The sequence below is a fragment of the Gossypium hirsutum genome, chromosome A07 (assembly GCF_007990345.1).
Source record: "Gossypium hirsutum isolate 1008001.06 chromosome A07, Gossypium_hirsutum_v2.1, whole genome shotgun sequence".
NCBI lineage: Eukaryota > Viridiplantae > Streptophyta > Magnoliopsida > Malvales > Malvaceae > Gossypium > Gossypium hirsutum.
Window position 1 is genome coordinate 95298597 of NC_053430.1, and position 17652 is coordinate 95316248.

Sequence of the window (17652 nt, forward strand, 5' to 3'; positions counted from 1 at the left end):
ATCATGGTATATATATTATTGATACATGAAAATTATTGTACTAACTTGAATGTTGAGTTTGTGCATGTTAGGGTAATAATGCATTGAATGGATATATGAATGTTTATTATATTGTATTGAAAATATTAGGTAAGTATAATTCTTGTTACATGAGCTTACTAAGCACAAAGTGCTTACCCCGTTTCCTTTTTCCCTGTTTTGTAGTGTTAAGAGCTCGGAGGTCAGATTTGGTCGGAGACACATCACACTGTCAACCTCAGGATTTCGATATATAAAGAAACTTTATTTTGGAAATCAATGGCATGTATAAGCTAACAAAGTAAATGTTAACGTGAAATGAATGTAAAGTTAGCCATGAGTATGGTTAACAAATCTGGTTTTAGATATGTGATGACGTTATCTTATAAATATGCATGAATTTATCTTGAAAATATGTTGAATTGATTTGGTTGATGTGGATTGGTCTCGATTTAATATTGCAGGGAAGGTTAGATATTTATAAAGGGATTATATATAATATAAAAAAATTAATTCATAAACTCTGGTAATGCCTCGTACCCTATTCCGGCAATGAATACGGGTAGGGGTATTACAAGTGTAGCCAAGGCGTCAACCATCTAATTCTCGTCTCGCGGGAGGTAATGAAAGGTAATATCATCAAACTCTTTAATTAATTCCCGGATTAACTTTCGGTAACTGATCAATTTGGGATCTCTCGTTTCCCACTCGCCTTTAAGCTGATAAATTACCAATGCAGAATCTCCATATACTTCTAATACTTTGATTTCGCGGTCTATAGCTGCCCGAATTCCCATGATACATGCCTCGTATTCTGCCATGTTATTTGTACAGTCAAAATCCAGCTTGCAAGTGAAAGGATAATGATATACATTCGGGGATATCAGTACTGCCCCAACTCCATTTCCAACGGCATTTGATGCTCCGTCAAAATTTAATTTCCAAGAATGATCTTCAGGCATGTCTCCTTCAGCGATTGCTACATACATTAGATCTTCATTGGGGAAATTGAAATTCAAAGGTTCATAGTCCTCTAAAGCTCTACTAGCTAGGAAATCTGCTATTGCACTCCCCTTCACAGCTTTTTGGTTTACATAGACTATGTCAAATTCGAAGAGCAGAATCTGCCATCGGGTCATCCTTCCATTTAAAGCGGTTGACTCCATCATGTATTTGAGAGGGTCTAACTTTGAGATTAGCCAAGTTGTATGGTACAACATGTATTGCCTTAACCTTCGTGTTGTCCAAACCAAACCAAAGCACAGCATAGCTTCTCAATTGGCGGATACCTCATTTTACATTCAGTGAATTTTTTACTGAGGTAATATATCGCTCTTTCTTTTCTCCCAGTCTCATCGTGTTGGCCGAGCACACACCCCATCGAATTATCAAATACTGTTAAGTACAGTATCAATGGTCTACCAGGGCTTGGTGGTGTTAGCACTGGGGGACTGGACAAATATTGTTTAACCATTTCAAAGGTTTTTTGGCATTCATCATCCCATACCCTAGGATTGTGCTTTTTAAGAAGACGGAATATGGGGTCACACTTCTCCATCAGTTGCGAAATAAACCGTGCGATGTAGTTTAGTCTCCCTAGGAAACCTCAGACTTCTTTCTGAGTTTGTGGCGGAGGCAATTCCTGTATAGCCTTGACTTTATCAAGGTCGACTTCTATTCCCTTCTCACTGACTACGAAGCTGAGTAACTTTCCGGACCTAGCTCCGAAGGTGCATTTTGATGGATTGAGCTTTAATTGGAATTTTCTCAACCTCAGGAATAATTTTCTCAACACTCGCACATGCTCCTTGTAATGACCCAAAATTCACGGGCATCGTAAAAGTACATTAACAGGCCTCCGTCTTAGTAAATCGAGTTCAAAATAATTACTAGAAATATTTATGAGTTTAGCGATGTGTTTAATTAGGTTTAAATTAGGTGAATTTAGCTTAATTAAGAGTAATTAGGAAAAATGACTAAATTGAATAAAGGATGAAAGTTAAATTGTAGATTAAAAGAAAATGAAGAGGACCAAAATGACAATTATGCCATTTGTCCTAAGTGAGGCGGCATAAACATAAAAATCTGAGATTTTTATGTGTTAAAATATATATTAAATTATTATTATTAAAAGTAAAGTAAATAAAAAGGAAATAAAGGAAAGAAACAAAAGAATAAAAAGAAGGAAGGAAACAGAATAGCAGGAAACGAAACAGAGAAGAAACAGGGGAGAAAGAAAGAAAGAAAAGAAAAAGGGAAAATAGAGTTTTAAAGGTTCCAAGTTAATTTGGTAAGTCAATTTAGCCCATTTTCTTATGATTTTTGAGTTTTTGGAATCCTAGAGATAAATAGTACTTGTTTTAAGTAGAAATTTTGAAAGTCATTAGATTTTTAAGTTTGGTTCATGTTGAATAAAATGATGGAATTGGGGGTTTATTTGATAGAAATTTTGATTGGAATTGAATAAAGGATTGAATCGTAAACTAAGCTATAAGTTTTGAGTTTTAGGGATTAAATGGAAATAAATTCGAAATTAGGAAAATATGTTGAAAATTTAATAGCTAAATTGAGTTTAAATGAAATTTGAATAGAAATAAAATGTGAATTGGTGTTGTAAATTTAGTTATTAACATTTTTCACAAAACAGTTTTGGGCAGTGGTAGTGTTCTGATTTTGAAAATTCACAAAAAAATGAATAAATAGAACTAGATAATGAAAAAAAATATGGAATTAAATCTTATTGAGTCTAGTTTCTTATAGAATAAACGGTGTAAGCAACAGAATTTTAGATCATGAGAGAGACAAGGTCAGAATGAATTCGGATTCCCCTGTTCTAACTTTGAAAAATCATTAAAAATTGTATAAAAGTAATTATAGGTTGGAATTTATATGTTTAAAATCCTTATTGAACCTATTTTCAATATAATTAAACAGGAACATCGTTCGAATCTTGTACAGGGAGATAATCAATTTTTAGTAAAAAATGGTCAAAACTGTTTGACAGCAGAACAGGGGCAACTTTAAAGAATAAACTGTACTTATTGGCTGAACCAAAAATTTTAAAAATTTTATGGTAAAAATATATGTGAGTTTAGTTTCAGGGAAAATTAGTGGATCTTAATTTGGAGCTTCCTAGCTCAAGATATAAATTATTTAGTAACAACGACTCAAGTAGACAGCTTTGAATGAACATATAAGTAAATAGTGGAATTATGTGTATAAAAATGGTTAAATTTGCATGTTTAGGCTCATGGATTAAATTGAATTATGTTACATTGATGATTATAAATTATTATTATTTTCGTAGTTAACAAAGAACCCAAGACATCGGCGCACAAAGAAAAGGAGAAAGCTATCAAGGATTAAAACAAGAAATTCACGGTTTGTATTACTATAATTCAAATTACTTTTTATTAAATGTTTTATATCAATTCTATATTTAATAAGTGAATTATAAGGTAAGTATTGATATTTGAGTTGAATGAGAATTGAATTGAATGGTGAATGTGTATGTATAATTGAATTGTAAATTGATTTGAATGTGAAAATTTTAATTGAAAAGTAATCTTGGAATGGAAATGAAAGTGAATTGAGAATTGAAATACCTTATTAACTAGTCGGGCTAAGTCGGATATAATTGGCATGCCATAGGATCTGGAAGTGTACAGGAATTTGCCGGCTTTACTGATCAGGCACTTTATGTGTCGTATTTCAAGCACCTCGTGTGTCGTACCAGGCACCTCGAGTGTCGTTTTAGACACTTTATGTGTCGTATACTGATCAGGTACTATGTACCGTTTTAGGCACAATGTGCCGTACTGGTGTGTTGGGTTGGAATCCGTGTATCCGTCAAAGTCTGGATTTGTTAATAGGGTGAATATGTAAAATGAGAAATTTAAAATAAATTGATTGATTATATTATTGAAATATTGAAAGAAATGAAAAAGTTGAATAGTGGTTTGAAATTGAGATTGAAAATGAAAAGCATGAACTTAATGTTCATGTAGTGATTGAAATTGTTACATGTAATATGTGATGGAAACTGAAGAATAGATAAAACTTGTATCGTTATTATTAATTAATGAAAGTTTAAGAATGAATTGATATTTGTGAAATTAGATAGTTACATGTTTGGTAATTAAAATTCTTTATTGCTATTATAATTTGAACTATGGTAATACCACTGAGTACGGAATACTCAGCGTGCGGTTGTTTCCGTGCGCAGGTTAATAGGAGTCTAGTACCCCGGTCCAGCATCTGAACGATCCCGACTCCAGCAAATTTTGGGTGATGTTTTCTTTCTTAATTGAAAGTGGCATGTACTAGGTGTTGTATAAGTTATATAGATATACTTGTAATGTTGGTTATAAGAATGGTATACCATATTTTGTTATTAGTTTGATAAAATGGTAAATATTATATTATATAATTTGGTATAAGTTGGAATGAAAAATGAATGAAGTTATTAGTTAATTTGGATTAATATTATGAATGTTTAGTTATTAAATGACTATGTTAATGAATTGGTTATGATTTAGATATATTTAGGTTTAAATTGTTTTTGATTGTGCCATTGATTTTGGATTAGTTGGTTTTTGGTTTGAATTTGCAGGGGGTTTTATGTAAAAATTAAGAAGAAATGCTGTCGAAATTTTTGTAAAAATAAAAATAAAAATAAAAAAATCTCTGAATACTCGAACAAGTCCCATTCCATTCCACTTTAATACTTGTGTTGGGCTTCGAAAGTCCATTATAGGGACATAATTCTTCAATTATACTATGAATGTTATAATAATTGTAAAATATCCATAAGTTGTCTGATATATCCGGTAATGCCTCGTAGCCCTGTTCCAGCGACGGTTTGGGGTTAGAGGGTGTTACATTTGTTGGTATCAGAGCTATCAAGTTTAGCTGATTTTCAGGCTATATTGAGCTCGAAATTGAGTCTAGAAGTATATGCCACTTTTGAGTCGAAATTGAGTCGGGATTTTTGGATGCTGATCTATTTATTTGTTTTGTTTTATAGATTAAAGATGTCGGATGAAAGAATAAATGATACTGATGAAGAAATGCATACTGGAGAAGAAGAATCTTACGGGTTAGATGAAACTGAATCGGTAACACCTAGTATTAACCCGATGAGAAACCAACCTCCTAGAGCAGAAAGAAGAAATGATAGAGATGATTCTGATACAAATAGAAAAATTGCTGATGCACTACAAAGAATAGTGGAAATTGTTCCTGCTATGACTTCAGTTCCAATTCAAAGACGAGCCCCGATAAAGGAATTGAGAAAGTATGGTGCTAATGAATTTATAGGTCTGAAAGGAGTTGATCCATCTGTAGCTGAAAATTGGATGGAGTCGATTAAAAGAATTTTATGACAATTAGATTGTACCCCCCGAGAGTGTTTGATTTGTGCTGTATCTTTGTTACAAGAAGAAGCTTACTTATGGTGGGAATCAATGGTTCGACATTTACCAGAGAATCAGATAACTTGGGATCTATTTCAGAAAGAGTTTCAAAAGAAATATATCAGAGAAATGTACATCGAAGACAAGAAACGAGAGTTTTTGACGTTACAACAGGGTGACATGTCAGTAATAAACTATGAGAGGGAATTCTCGAGACTCAGTAGATATGCCTCAGAGTTTATTCCAACTGAAGCTGATAGTTGTAAGAGATTTTTACGGGGTCTACGAGATGAGATCAAATTACAGTTGGTATCTCAACGTATTGCTGAAATGGTAGACTTGATTGAGCGAGCTAAAATGGTAGAACAAGTGTTGGGCTTTAATAAAAAGACTCAAAGTGTTAGACCAGCTGGGAAGCGTACGGGAACTACCAGTTGGAACCCTCAGCCGAAAAGACCAAAAGAATCTTAGAGTGGTTGGAGATTCAATTTTAGATCAGACAGAGGTGGAAAAAGCCAGGGAAAACAGACGACGGTATCTACTGGTAGTCTACGAGGTCCACCTCGAGATGTGGACATTCCAGAATGTGGACATTGTGGAAAGAGACATTTGGGTGAATGTTGGAAAGTGATCGGAGGTTGTTTCCATTGTGGGTCGACGGAACATTTTGTTAAAGACTGTCTGAAGAATAAAAATGATACTCCTGTCACATCACAAAAATTAGTATCTACTGCTCGAGGCAGAGGTCTAGGTAGAGGTAGTTCGGTTGCCAGAGGAGGAACCGGTAGAAGGAGCAATGATATTATTACTCAGCAGTCTGAAGCCAGAATACCAGCTAGAGCTTATGTGGTCAAAACTCGTGAAGAAGGCGATGCCCACGATGTGGTAACAGGTATATTTTTATTGTATTCTGAGCCTGTTTATGCTTTAATTGATCCTGGATCTTCACATTCTTACATTATTTCGAATTTAGTTGAGTTGAGAAAATTAAAATTCGAAATGTCTAGAGTGTCTATTGAGGTGTCGAGTCCGTTGGGGCAAACAATGTTAGTGAATCAAGTCTGTCTAATATGCCCGTTGATTATACAGAATAAAACTTTTCTGGTTGACTTGTTAATTATGCCATTTGGGGACTTTGATATAATTTTGGGCATGGATTGGTTATCCGAATATGGGGTGATTTTAGATTGTTACAAAAAGAGGTTCAGTATTCAGACAGAGGATGGGGATAGAGTTGGAGTAAGTGGCATCCGTACCAGTGGTCCGACACGCATCATTTCGATAATGAAAGCTAATAAATTGCTTCAGCAGGGTTGTTCAGCATATTTGGCATATGTTATTAATTCTGATTCAGTTGGAAGTCAGTGTAGTCAGATCAGGATCGTATGTGAGTTTTCAGATGTATTTCTTGAAGAATTACCGGGCTTACCACCTTATAGAGAGGTTGAATTTGCTATTGAAGTGTATCCGGGTACAGCACCAATCTCTATACCTCCATATCGAATGTCGCCCACTGAGTTGAAAGAGTTGAAGGTGTAGTTACAGGATTTACTAGATCGTGGATTTATTAGACCAAGCATTTCACCCTGGGGAGCTCCAGTGTTGTTTGTTAAAAAGAAAGATGGTTCCATGCGGTTATGCATTGATTATCGACAGTTGAATAAAGTGACAATCAAGAATCGATATCCGTTGCCTTGTATAGATGATTTGTTTGATCAACTTAAGGGAGCTTCAGTATTTTCAAAAATTGATTTGAGATTCGGGTATTATCAGCTAAAGGTGAAGGAAAGTGATGTGCCTAAGACTGCCTTTCGTACTCGTTATGGCCATTATAATTTTTAGTGATGCCGTTTGGGTTGACCAATGCCCCAACTGCTTTCATGGATTTGATGAACCGCATTTTTCAGCCGTATTTAGATCAGTTTGTGGTGATTTTTATTGATGATATATTGGTATATTCGAAGACAGAAGCAAAACATGATCAGCATCTTCGAATAGTTCTACAGATTTTACGAGAGAAACAGTTGTATGGAAAGCTCAGTCAATGTGAATTTTGGTTATCAGAGGTTGTATTTCTGGGACATGTAGTATCTACAGACGGAATTCGGGTTGATCCAAAGAAAATTGAAGCGATTGTCTAATGGAAACCACCCAAGAATATATCAGAGGTACGCAGTTTTCTCGGTTTAGCTGGGTATTACAGGAGGTTTGTAAATGGATTCTCAAAGATAGCACTACCAATGACTAAACTACTGCAAAAGAATGTTCCTTTTATCTGGGATGACCAATGCCAGAAGAGTTTTGAGACTTTGAAGCAAATGTTGACAGAGGCACCGGTATGAACATTACCAGAGTCGGGAAAAGATTTTGTTGTGTATAGTGATGCTTCTCTAAGCGGTCTGGGTTGTGTATTGATGCAAGATGGGAAGGTCGTAGCTTATGCATCTCGACAACTAAAACCACATGAACGTAATTACCTGACGCACGACTTGGAGCTAGCTGCAGTAATTTTTACTTTAAAGATTTGGAGGCATTACCTATATGGTGAAAAATGCTACATTTACACGGATCACAAAAGTCTTAAATATCTTCTGTCGCAGAAGGAGTTGAATTTAAGACAGAGACGGTGGATCGAACTTCTGAAAGATTATAATTGTATTATAGATTACCACCCGGGAAAGGCGAACATGGTAGCTGATGCATTGAGTAGAAAAGCAGTGGGGGAATTAAGGGCAATATTTGCTCGACTTAGTATTAATGATGATGGAAGCTTGCTAGCTGAATTAAGGGTTAAGCCGATGATGTTTGATCAGATTAGAGCAGCTCAGATGAAAGATGATAGACTATTGAAGAAAAGAGAAATGGTTCAGAATGGTACAACCAAGAGTTTTAGTATTGACAGGCATGATTGTTTGAGGTTTCAAAATCGAGTTTGTGTTCCAGCTACTTCTGAACTAAAAAAGTTAATTCTTCGAGAAGCACATGATAGTGCTTTTGCTTTGTACCCTGGTGGAACAAAGATGTATTGTGATTTACGAGAATTATATTGGTGGCCTGGAATGAAAAGGGACATAGTTGAATATGTTAGTAAATGTTTGACATGTCAGCGAGTAAAGGCAGAACATCAAGTTCCTACTGGATTATTTCAGCCTATTAGCATTCCTGAGTGGAAATGGGATCGTATTACAATGGATTTTGTTACAGGAGTGCCATTGTCAGCAAGTAAAAAGAATGTTATTTGGGTAATTGTTGATCGGCTTACAAAATCAGCTCACTTTATAGCTGTTAGAACAGATTGGTCATTGCAGAAGCTTGCAGAAGTGTATATTCGAGAAATTGTTAGATTACATGGTATTCCGGTGTCAATAATCTCAGATCGAGATCCTCGGTTCACATCGAGATTTTGGAGACAGCTACATGAATCCTTGGGTACTCGACTTAACTTTAGTACGGCTTTTCATCCGCAAATAGATGGACAGTCTGAACGGGTAATACAGATATTAGAAGATATGCTTCGGGCTTGTATCATTGATTTTGAATCAGGTTGGGAACGTTATTTGCCATTAGCTGAATTTGTCTATAACAATAGTTTCCAATCTAGTATTCAAATGGCTCCGTAGAAAGCATTATATGGTCGAAGGTGTCGATCACCGGTATGTTGGACAGAATTGAATGAAAGAAAAATGATTGGGCCAGAATTGATTCAAGAAACAGAAGAAACAGTTAAGAAGATTAAAGATAGATTGAAAGCAACTTTTGATAGGCAGAAATCATATGCAGACTTGAAACGGCGAGACATTGAATATTCTGTTGGTAATAAAGTATTCCTCAAAGTATCACCTTGGAAGAAAGTTTTGAGATTTGGCCGAAAGGGTAAGTTAAGTCCACGTTTTATTGGGTCGTATGAGGTTGTGGAAAGAATTGGGCCTGTTGCCTATCGACTAGCTTTACCTCCAGAATTACAGAAAATTCATGATGTTTTTCATGTTTCGATGCTTCGGAGATATAGATCAGATCCTTCCCACATTATTCCTATTGAAAATATTCAAATTCGGTCTGATTTGACTTATGAAGAAGAGCCGGTTCAGATATTAGCTCGAGAAGTAAAAGAGCTGAGAAATAAACGGGTCCCTCTAGTAAAAGTGTTATGGAGGAGTCATAGTATGGAAGAAGCGACTTGGGAACCGGAAGAAACGATGAGAGCACAATATCCTCATCTATTCTTAGGTAAATTTCGAGGACGAAATTTATTAAGGGGGAAGAAATGTAATGACCCAAAATTCACGGGCATTGGAAAAGTACATTAACAGGCCTCCGTCTTAGTAAATTGAGTTCAAAATAATTACTAGAAATATTTATGAGTTTAGCGATGCGTTTAATTAGGTTTAAATTAGGTGAATTTAGCTTAATTAAGAGTAATTAGGAAAAATGACTAAATTGAATAAAGGATGAAAGTTAAATTGTAGATTAAAAGAAAATGAAGAGGACCAAAATGGCAATTATGCCATTTGTCCTAAGTGAGGCGGCATAAACATAAAAATCTGAGATTTTTATGTGTTAAAATATATATTAAATTATTATTATTAAAAGTAAAGTAAATAAAAAGAAAATAAATGAAAGAAACAAAAGAATAAAAAAGAAGGAATGAAACAGGATAGCAGGAAACGAAACAGAGAAGAAACAGGGGAGAAAGAAAGAAAGAAAAGAAAAAGGGAAAATAGGGTTTTAAAGGTTCCAAGTTAATTTGGTAAGTCAATTTAGCCCATTTTCTTATGATTTTTGAGTTTTTGGAATCCTAGAGATAAATAGTACTTGTTTTAAGTAGAAATTTTGAAAGTCATTAGATTTCTAAGTTTGGTTCATGTTGAATAAAATGATGGAATTGGGGGTTTATTTGATAGAAATTTTTATTGGAATTGAATAAAGGATTGAATCGTAAACTAAGCTATAAGTTTTGAGTTTTAGGGATTAAATGGAAATAAATTTGAAATTAGGAAAATATGTTGAAAATTTAATAGCTAAATTGAGTTTAAATGAAATTTGAATAGAAATAAAGTGTGAATTGGTGTTGTAAATTTGGTTATTAGCATTTTTCACAAAACAATTTTGGGCAGTGGTAGTGTTCTGATTTTGAAAATTCACAAAAAAATGAATAAATCGAACTACATAATGAAAAAAAAATGGAATTAAAGCTTATTGAGTCTAGTTTCTTATAGAAGAAACGGTGTAAGCAACAGAATTTTAGATCATGAGAGAGACAAGGTCAGAATGAATTCGGATTCCCCTGTTCTAACTTTGAAAAATCATTAAAAATTGTATAAAACTAATTATAGGTTGGAATTTATATGTTTAAAATCCTTATTGAACCTATTTTCAAGATAATTAAACGGGAACATCGTTCGAATCTTGTACAAGGAGATAACCAATTTTTAGTGAAAAATGGTCAGAACTATTTGACAGCAGAACAGGGGCAACTTTAAAGAATAAACTGTACTTATTGGCTAAACGAAAAATTCTAAAAATTTTATGGTAAGAATATATGTTAGTCTAGTTCCAGGGAAAATTAGTGGATCTTAATTTGGAGTTTCCTAGCTCAAGATATAAATGATTTAGTAACAATGACTCAAGTAGACAGCTTTGAATGAACATATAAGTAAATAGTGGAATTATGTGTATAAAAATGGTTAAATTTGCATGTTTAGGCTCATGGATTAAATTGAATTGTGTTATATTGATGATTATAAATTATTATTATTTTCGTAGTTAACAAAGAACCCAAGACATCGGCGCACAAAGGAAAGGAGAAAACTATCGAGGATTAAAACGAGAAATTCACGGTTTGTATTACTGTAATTCAAATTACTTTTTATTAAATGTTTTATATCAATTCTATATTTAATAAGTGAATTATAAGGTAAGTATTGATATTTGAGTTGAATGAGAATTGAATTGAATGGTGAATGTGTATGTATAATTGAATTGTAAATTGATTTGAATGTGAAAATTTTAATTGAAAAGTAATCTTGGAATGGAAATGAAAGTGAATTGAGAATTGAAATACCCTATTAACTAGTCGGGCTAAGTCGAATATAATTGGCATGCCATAGGATCTGGAAGTGTACGGGAATTTGCCGGCTTTACTGATCAGGCACTTTATGTGGCCTATTTCAGGCACCTCGTGTGTCGTATCAGGCACCTCGTGTGTCGTTTTAGGCACTTTATGTGTCGTATACTGATCAGGTACTATGTACCGTTTTAGGCACAATGTGCCGTACTGGTGTGTTGGGTTGGAATCCGTGTATCCGTCAAAGTCCGGATTTGTTAATAGGGTGAATATCTAAAATGAGAAATTTAAAATAAATTGATTGATTATATTATTGAAATATTGAAAGAAATGAAAAAGTTGAATAGTGGTTTGAAATTGAGATTGAAAATGAAAGGCATGAACTTAATGTTCATGTAGTGATTGAAATTGTTACATGTAATATGTGATGGAAACTGAAGAATAAATAAAAATTGTATCGTTATTATTAATTAATGAAAGTTTAAGAATGAATTGATATTTGTGAAATTAGATAGTTACATGTTTGGTAATTAAAATTCTTTATTGCTATTATAATTTGAATTATGGTAATACCACTGAGTACGGAATACTCAGCGTGTGGTTGTTTCCGTGCGCAAGTTAATAGGAGTCTAGTACCCCGGTCCAGCATCTAAACGATCCCGACTTCAGCAAATTTTGGGTGATGTTTTCTTTCTTAATTGAAAGTGGCATGTACTAGGTGTTGTATAAGTTATATAGATATACTTGTAATGTTGGTTATAAGAATGGTATACCACATTTTGTTATTAGTTTGATAAAATGGTAAATATTATATTATATAATTTGGTATAAGTTGGAATGAAAAATGAATGAAGTTATTAGTTAATTTGGATTAATATGATGAATGTTTAGTTATTAAATGACTATGTTAATGAATTGGTTATGATTTAGATATATTTAGGTTTAAATTGTTTTTGATTGTGCCATTGATTTTGGATTAGTTGGTTTTTGGTTTGAATTTGCAGGGGGTTTTATGTAAAAATTAAGAAGAAATACTGTCGAAATTTTTGTAAAAATAAAATAAAAATAAAAAAAATCTCTGAATACTCGAACAAGTCCCATTCCATTCCACTTTAATACTTGTGTTGGGCTTCGAAAGTCCATTATAGGGACATAATTCTTCAATTATACTATGAATGTTATAATAATTGTAAAATATCCATAAGTTGACTGATATATCCGGTAATGCCTCGTAGCCCTGTTCCGGCGACGGTTTGGGGTTAGGGGGTGTTACACTCCTCTTCAGTTCGGGATTTTGCAATCATGTCGTCAACGTAAACCTCAATTTCCTTGTGCATCATGTCATGGAACAAGGTTACCATGGCTCTTTGGTATGTGGCTCATGCATTTTTCAACCCAAAGGGCATTACCTTATAGCAAAACGTTCCCCATAAAGTTATGAATCTGGTTTTCTCCATGTCCTCAGTATGCATCTTGATCTGATTGTACCCGGAGAACCCATCCATGAAGGAGAACAGCGAATAGCCTACCGTATTATCCACTTGAGTGTCTATGTGAAGCAATGGAAAGTTATCCTTTGGGCTGGCCATATTTAAATCTCTGTAATCTACACACATCCGCACTTTCCCATCTTTCTGTGGGACAGGGACGATGTTGGCCACCCACTCTGAGTAATTAACCACCTGTAATAAGCCAGCATCAAACTGTTTCTTGACTTCTTCTTTTATTTTCATTGCTACATCGGGTCTCATCCTTCGGAGCTTCTGCTAAACTAGCTTGTACTCATTTTTTGTAGGGACACGGTGCACTGCGATATCGGTACTTAGGCCAGCATATCCTGGTATGACCATGCAAAGACGTCCTTGAATTCTTTCAACAACTCAATGAGGTTTTGTCTTGTTTTCTCGTTAACGCAAGTGCCAATTTTAACTTCCTTCCCCTCTTCCGGGGCCACAATCTCAATAGTCTCTTTGTGTGGCAAGATCTGTTCCTCTTCTCACTCTACCTTCCTTAAAAAATCGGGAGATAAACCACAATCCTCGTCCTCTTTAAAATCCTGAAATCCCTCAAAGCACATGTCTCGCTCAAAAGGAGATTCCGGGCTTACATCAGCATTACTCATGACGTTGACATCCGGAAGCCTATTATGAGTATAAGAGAATACCCAAAGAAAACGAAATGAATAATTCCTTTGTATGGTATGATTGTGTATGAAATGAAAAAGAAGAAAGGATAATTGCTCGAACTGATATATGAAAATGCATTTTTTATTGAAAATAATAATGTTTGAACATGAGCCTATTTCACAAAAGATTCTTATTGTCCCTAGGCTAGAAGACAACAAGTGGGTTTTGAATATTACTCTGTGTTAGCTCTAAAGATTACAGGAATTTCTTCCTCAGTCCAGTTATCCAAAACACTCCCAGGCTCATACGGGCAAATGCCTGATAAATTTCTCTCCATTACTTCCTTTTCAAACGTAGCGTTGATGTTCCAAATTCCCATCACATCCTCGACCATTCCTTCTTTTATCCTCTCCTGTGCAGAATGAATAAACCCTCCAGATACAAATGTTTGGGAAATGTGGAGGAAGCTCATCGGTTCCCACCTGACTTCTGTCCCACTCAATCTTGCTCTCCGCTGTTCTTGTTTCCTTTCAAACTCCTTCTTCACTTGGCATGCATCTAGCCTTAACCCAAAACCGAAGCGATCCCACTTACCAACCAAGACTGGTACTCTAACTTGTCCACGGAGGTGCCTCCTGAGTCCTCTGCCAAGTAACGCCCCTTTCCCAACTGTCAGCTGCAGGCTCATTTTCGTAGCCCCTGATATCTTAGATATCGGAATCCTGCTTCATTCAGCTATAAACGTTACGTTTACAAACTCTAACGATCGAAATGAACATTCAACCGCTTCGTTGTCATTCTTTACGTAGGGTGCATCACTGGTAACTGATGCAATAATGTCCTCCTCTGCATTTATTGTTATTAGCCGACCCTCAGTAACCATCTTTTGCTTTTGGTGCAGCGAGGATGGCACTGCTCCAGCTGAGTGAATCCAATATCTTCTTAATAGACAGTTATAGGAAGGCTTAATGTCCATCACGAGGAAATCTACCCCATACGCGTTTGGGCTAATCTGGAGAGGTATCTCTATCCTTCCCATCACTTTCCTTTCTGTACCGTCAAACGCTCTCACTATGTTCTGACATGTCTTCATGTGGGAGCTGTCTATAGGTAAACGGTTTAATGTAGACCAAGGCAATACGTTTAATGCGGACCCATTATCGACCAGTACTCCAGGTAGTGTATACCCCTTGTAACGTGTAGTGATATGCAGAGCCTTAGTAGACCCCCTACCCCCTGGCGGTATCTCATCATCGCTGAAGAAGATGAAATTGTCAGCACTTATGTTGCCGACAAAACGATCCAATTTGTTAACTGAAATGTCATCCGCAATATAGGTTTCGTTCAACACTTTCATCAATGCGTTGCGGTGGACCTCCGAATTTAACAGCAGAGCCAATATCGATATGCGATCCGGTTGTTGGTGTAGTTGTTCCACAACACTATACTCACTGTGTCTTAGGAACTTCAAGAACTCATTGGCTTCATTTTCCATTACTGGCTCATTAACCAGTGGTTCTGATCTCTCGACTTCTTGCTTGAGCAATATGGGTTTTCCTTTTGCTGGTTCAGCTTCTGTGTTAAGCGTGTCAATCGAACCCTCCTTCTCTGAAACTGTTATACTACAGTTATAATTCCAAGGAACCCTACGACTATCTTTATAAGGGGGAGCCGTTGGCTTCTGGATAACAACTCTTGGTGTGATTCTTGCTTCTACTGCACTAACTCTGGGCATCGAAATAATTATCACTAGACGGCTGGCTCTGCAGCCTTCTTCACTTGACTCTCCTCCTAGAGAGCATACATATTCCTTTTCGACAGACTCGAGGAACTCCAATTCTTTATTATCCATTAGACCCTGTACTAGGGCCCTAAACTCAATACAATTCTGGATTTCGTGATCTTTCTCATAATGGAACTCACAGTAGTTCCGTGTATCTTGGCTTTTATTCCCCAACCCCTGCGGGACTAAACCTCTCTTCTACATTTCCTTCCAAACTAGCTTCAATGGGGTTCTCACATCCGCGATATTCAGCTTGGCTTTCCTCCTCACATTAATTATCGCGTTTACTTCTTTATCAGTGTGACTGGGCAACAGATTTCCCGTACTAGGTGTATCATCGAATTTTACAACACCTGCTTTGATAAGCCTTTCTACGCACCTTTTGAACGAGGTACAGTTTTCTATCGAGTGCCCCGTAATCCCTGCGTGGTATTCGCACTGAGCATTTGCATCATAGCATTTAGGGTATGGGGGTTGTAACGGTTCTAAGTGGAAAGGGGCCACTACGTGTGCATCGAACAGCTTTTTGTACAACTCCCTATACGTCACTGGTATAGGGGTGAACTGAAACCTCTCTGTATTCTGCCTTATGTTAGGCTCTCGCCTTGGTGTGGCTTGCTGGCCTGTGACTATCATTCTCGATTGATTAACGGTGACAGGTTTTGAATAGCCTGAGCTCACGTTGCTTACCTCGTTTTCTTTTTTCTTCGGGGCTAACCTTCTCGTGCTTTCCCCTGTTTCTATCTTCCCGCACCTTATTGCATTTTCTATCATTTCATCAGACATCACTATGTCTGCGAAACTCTTAGTTGCGCTCCCCAACATATGATTAATAAAAGGTGCCTTCAAGGTATTAATAAACAGCATGGTTGTTTCCTTTTCCAGTAACGGTGGTTGGACCTGTGTAGCGACCTCTCTCCATCTCCGAGCATACTGCCGGAAGCTTTCACTTGGCTTCTTCTCCAAATTCTGGAGTGTGATCCGGTCAAGTGCTATATCCGTTATATGGCCGTACTGCTTCATGAAGGCTTGAACTAGGTCCTTCCACGACTTGACTTGGGTCCTACTCAATTGATTGTACCATTTCGCTGCAGCCCCACTCAAACTGTTCTGAAAACAATGGATCAACAGTTGATCATTGTTGACATACCCCGTCATCCTTCGACAAAATATCGTAATGTAATCCTCAGGGCAGCTGGTCCCATTATATCTTTCAAACTCCAGCATTTTAAACTTCGGGGGAAGTACTAAGTCCGGGACCAAACTCAGTTCCTTTGCATCAATTCCGCAGTAATGATCAGCATCCTCTAACTCCTTGAACTTTTCCTCCAACCATTTGCATCGATCCTCAAATCGTTTTGAGACCTCAGCCTTTGTCTTTTCCACCTCTGTTGTACCGTCGAAGTCAGGGACCTAAGAGTTTGCCAGATTATCTCCAAGGTTGGTGTTCGATCCTACTGGGAAGTTTACTAGTGCTGAGGTACCAATTTGATAAAGAGGCTGGACATTAATAGACACCCTTGGTGGTTGTATTTGCATGTTCACTGGCGCAAAACTTGTAGGACAAGCGGAAACCTCATTGTCATTCCCAATATCATCTATAGGTCTTTTTCCTTTGTCAGACCCTCCTTTCAACAGCTGTGTCAGCTGGCTCATCATGTTGTTCTGTGACTCCAGCATGTTTTTCTGGGACTCCAGCATTTGATCCCTCACCTCCTGCTAGATCCTAGCCAGCTGTTCTTGCATCTGAGCTTGCAGTTGCTCCTGCATCTCCTTTTGCATTTGTTCTAATTTCTCTAACCTCTGATACATATCCCTAGTTTTCCTTCGTGTATAGTAGCGATGTTCCAGGGTAACTAGATAAATTATTACTAATTAATAGCGTTCTTTTGTACAACTTAATGTTTATGATGCTATGCAATGCAAATGCATGACATGAATGCAAAAAGGTGTCAATCTGATTCAATTTTATTTAGAATAATTTTACTAAAAGACAAAATCCTTTACATAAAAAATAGACTACATATACGGCCTAGCCCTTATGCCCAGAGCTCTAACTTTTTTAAAAAGTTCAGCCAGCTCTTGACCTCGGTTCGATGCTGACTCATATTTTACATTTAATACATCAGCTTGGACTGCCAGGATTTGTAAATATTTCACCACTTCTCGAATCTGAACTATAGCTTCTCCCATGAGGTGATCTCTATCTCGAACTTTATTCTAGGACCAGTGAAGTTGCTCCTCCAG

The 17652-nt window shown here is 36.4% G+C and overlaps 2 protein-coding genes across 2 annotated transcripts; both read right to left on the reverse strand.

Moving 5' to 3' along the window:
- Window positions 1-617: 617 nt before the first annotated feature.
- LOC107956357 (uncharacterized) lies at window positions 618-1184 on the reverse strand. The gene has a single exon (XM_016892051.1). It carries the CDS (start codon window positions 1182-1184, stop codon window positions 618-620), a length of 567 nt encoding a protein of 188 aa, XP_016747540.1.
- A 14419-nt stretch (window positions 1185-15603) lies between these two features.
- On the reverse strand, window positions 15604-17106 carry LOC107956356 (uncharacterized). Its single transcript, XM_016892050.2, has 2 exons — window positions 16924-17106; window positions 15604-16818 (listed from the first exon to the last, which is right to left on the reverse strand). Exons 1-2 carry the CDS (start codon window positions 17104-17106, stop codon window positions 15604-15606), a joined length of 1398 nt encoding a protein of 465 aa, XP_016747539.2.
- Between the last annotated feature and the right edge of the window lie 546 nt (window positions 17107-17652).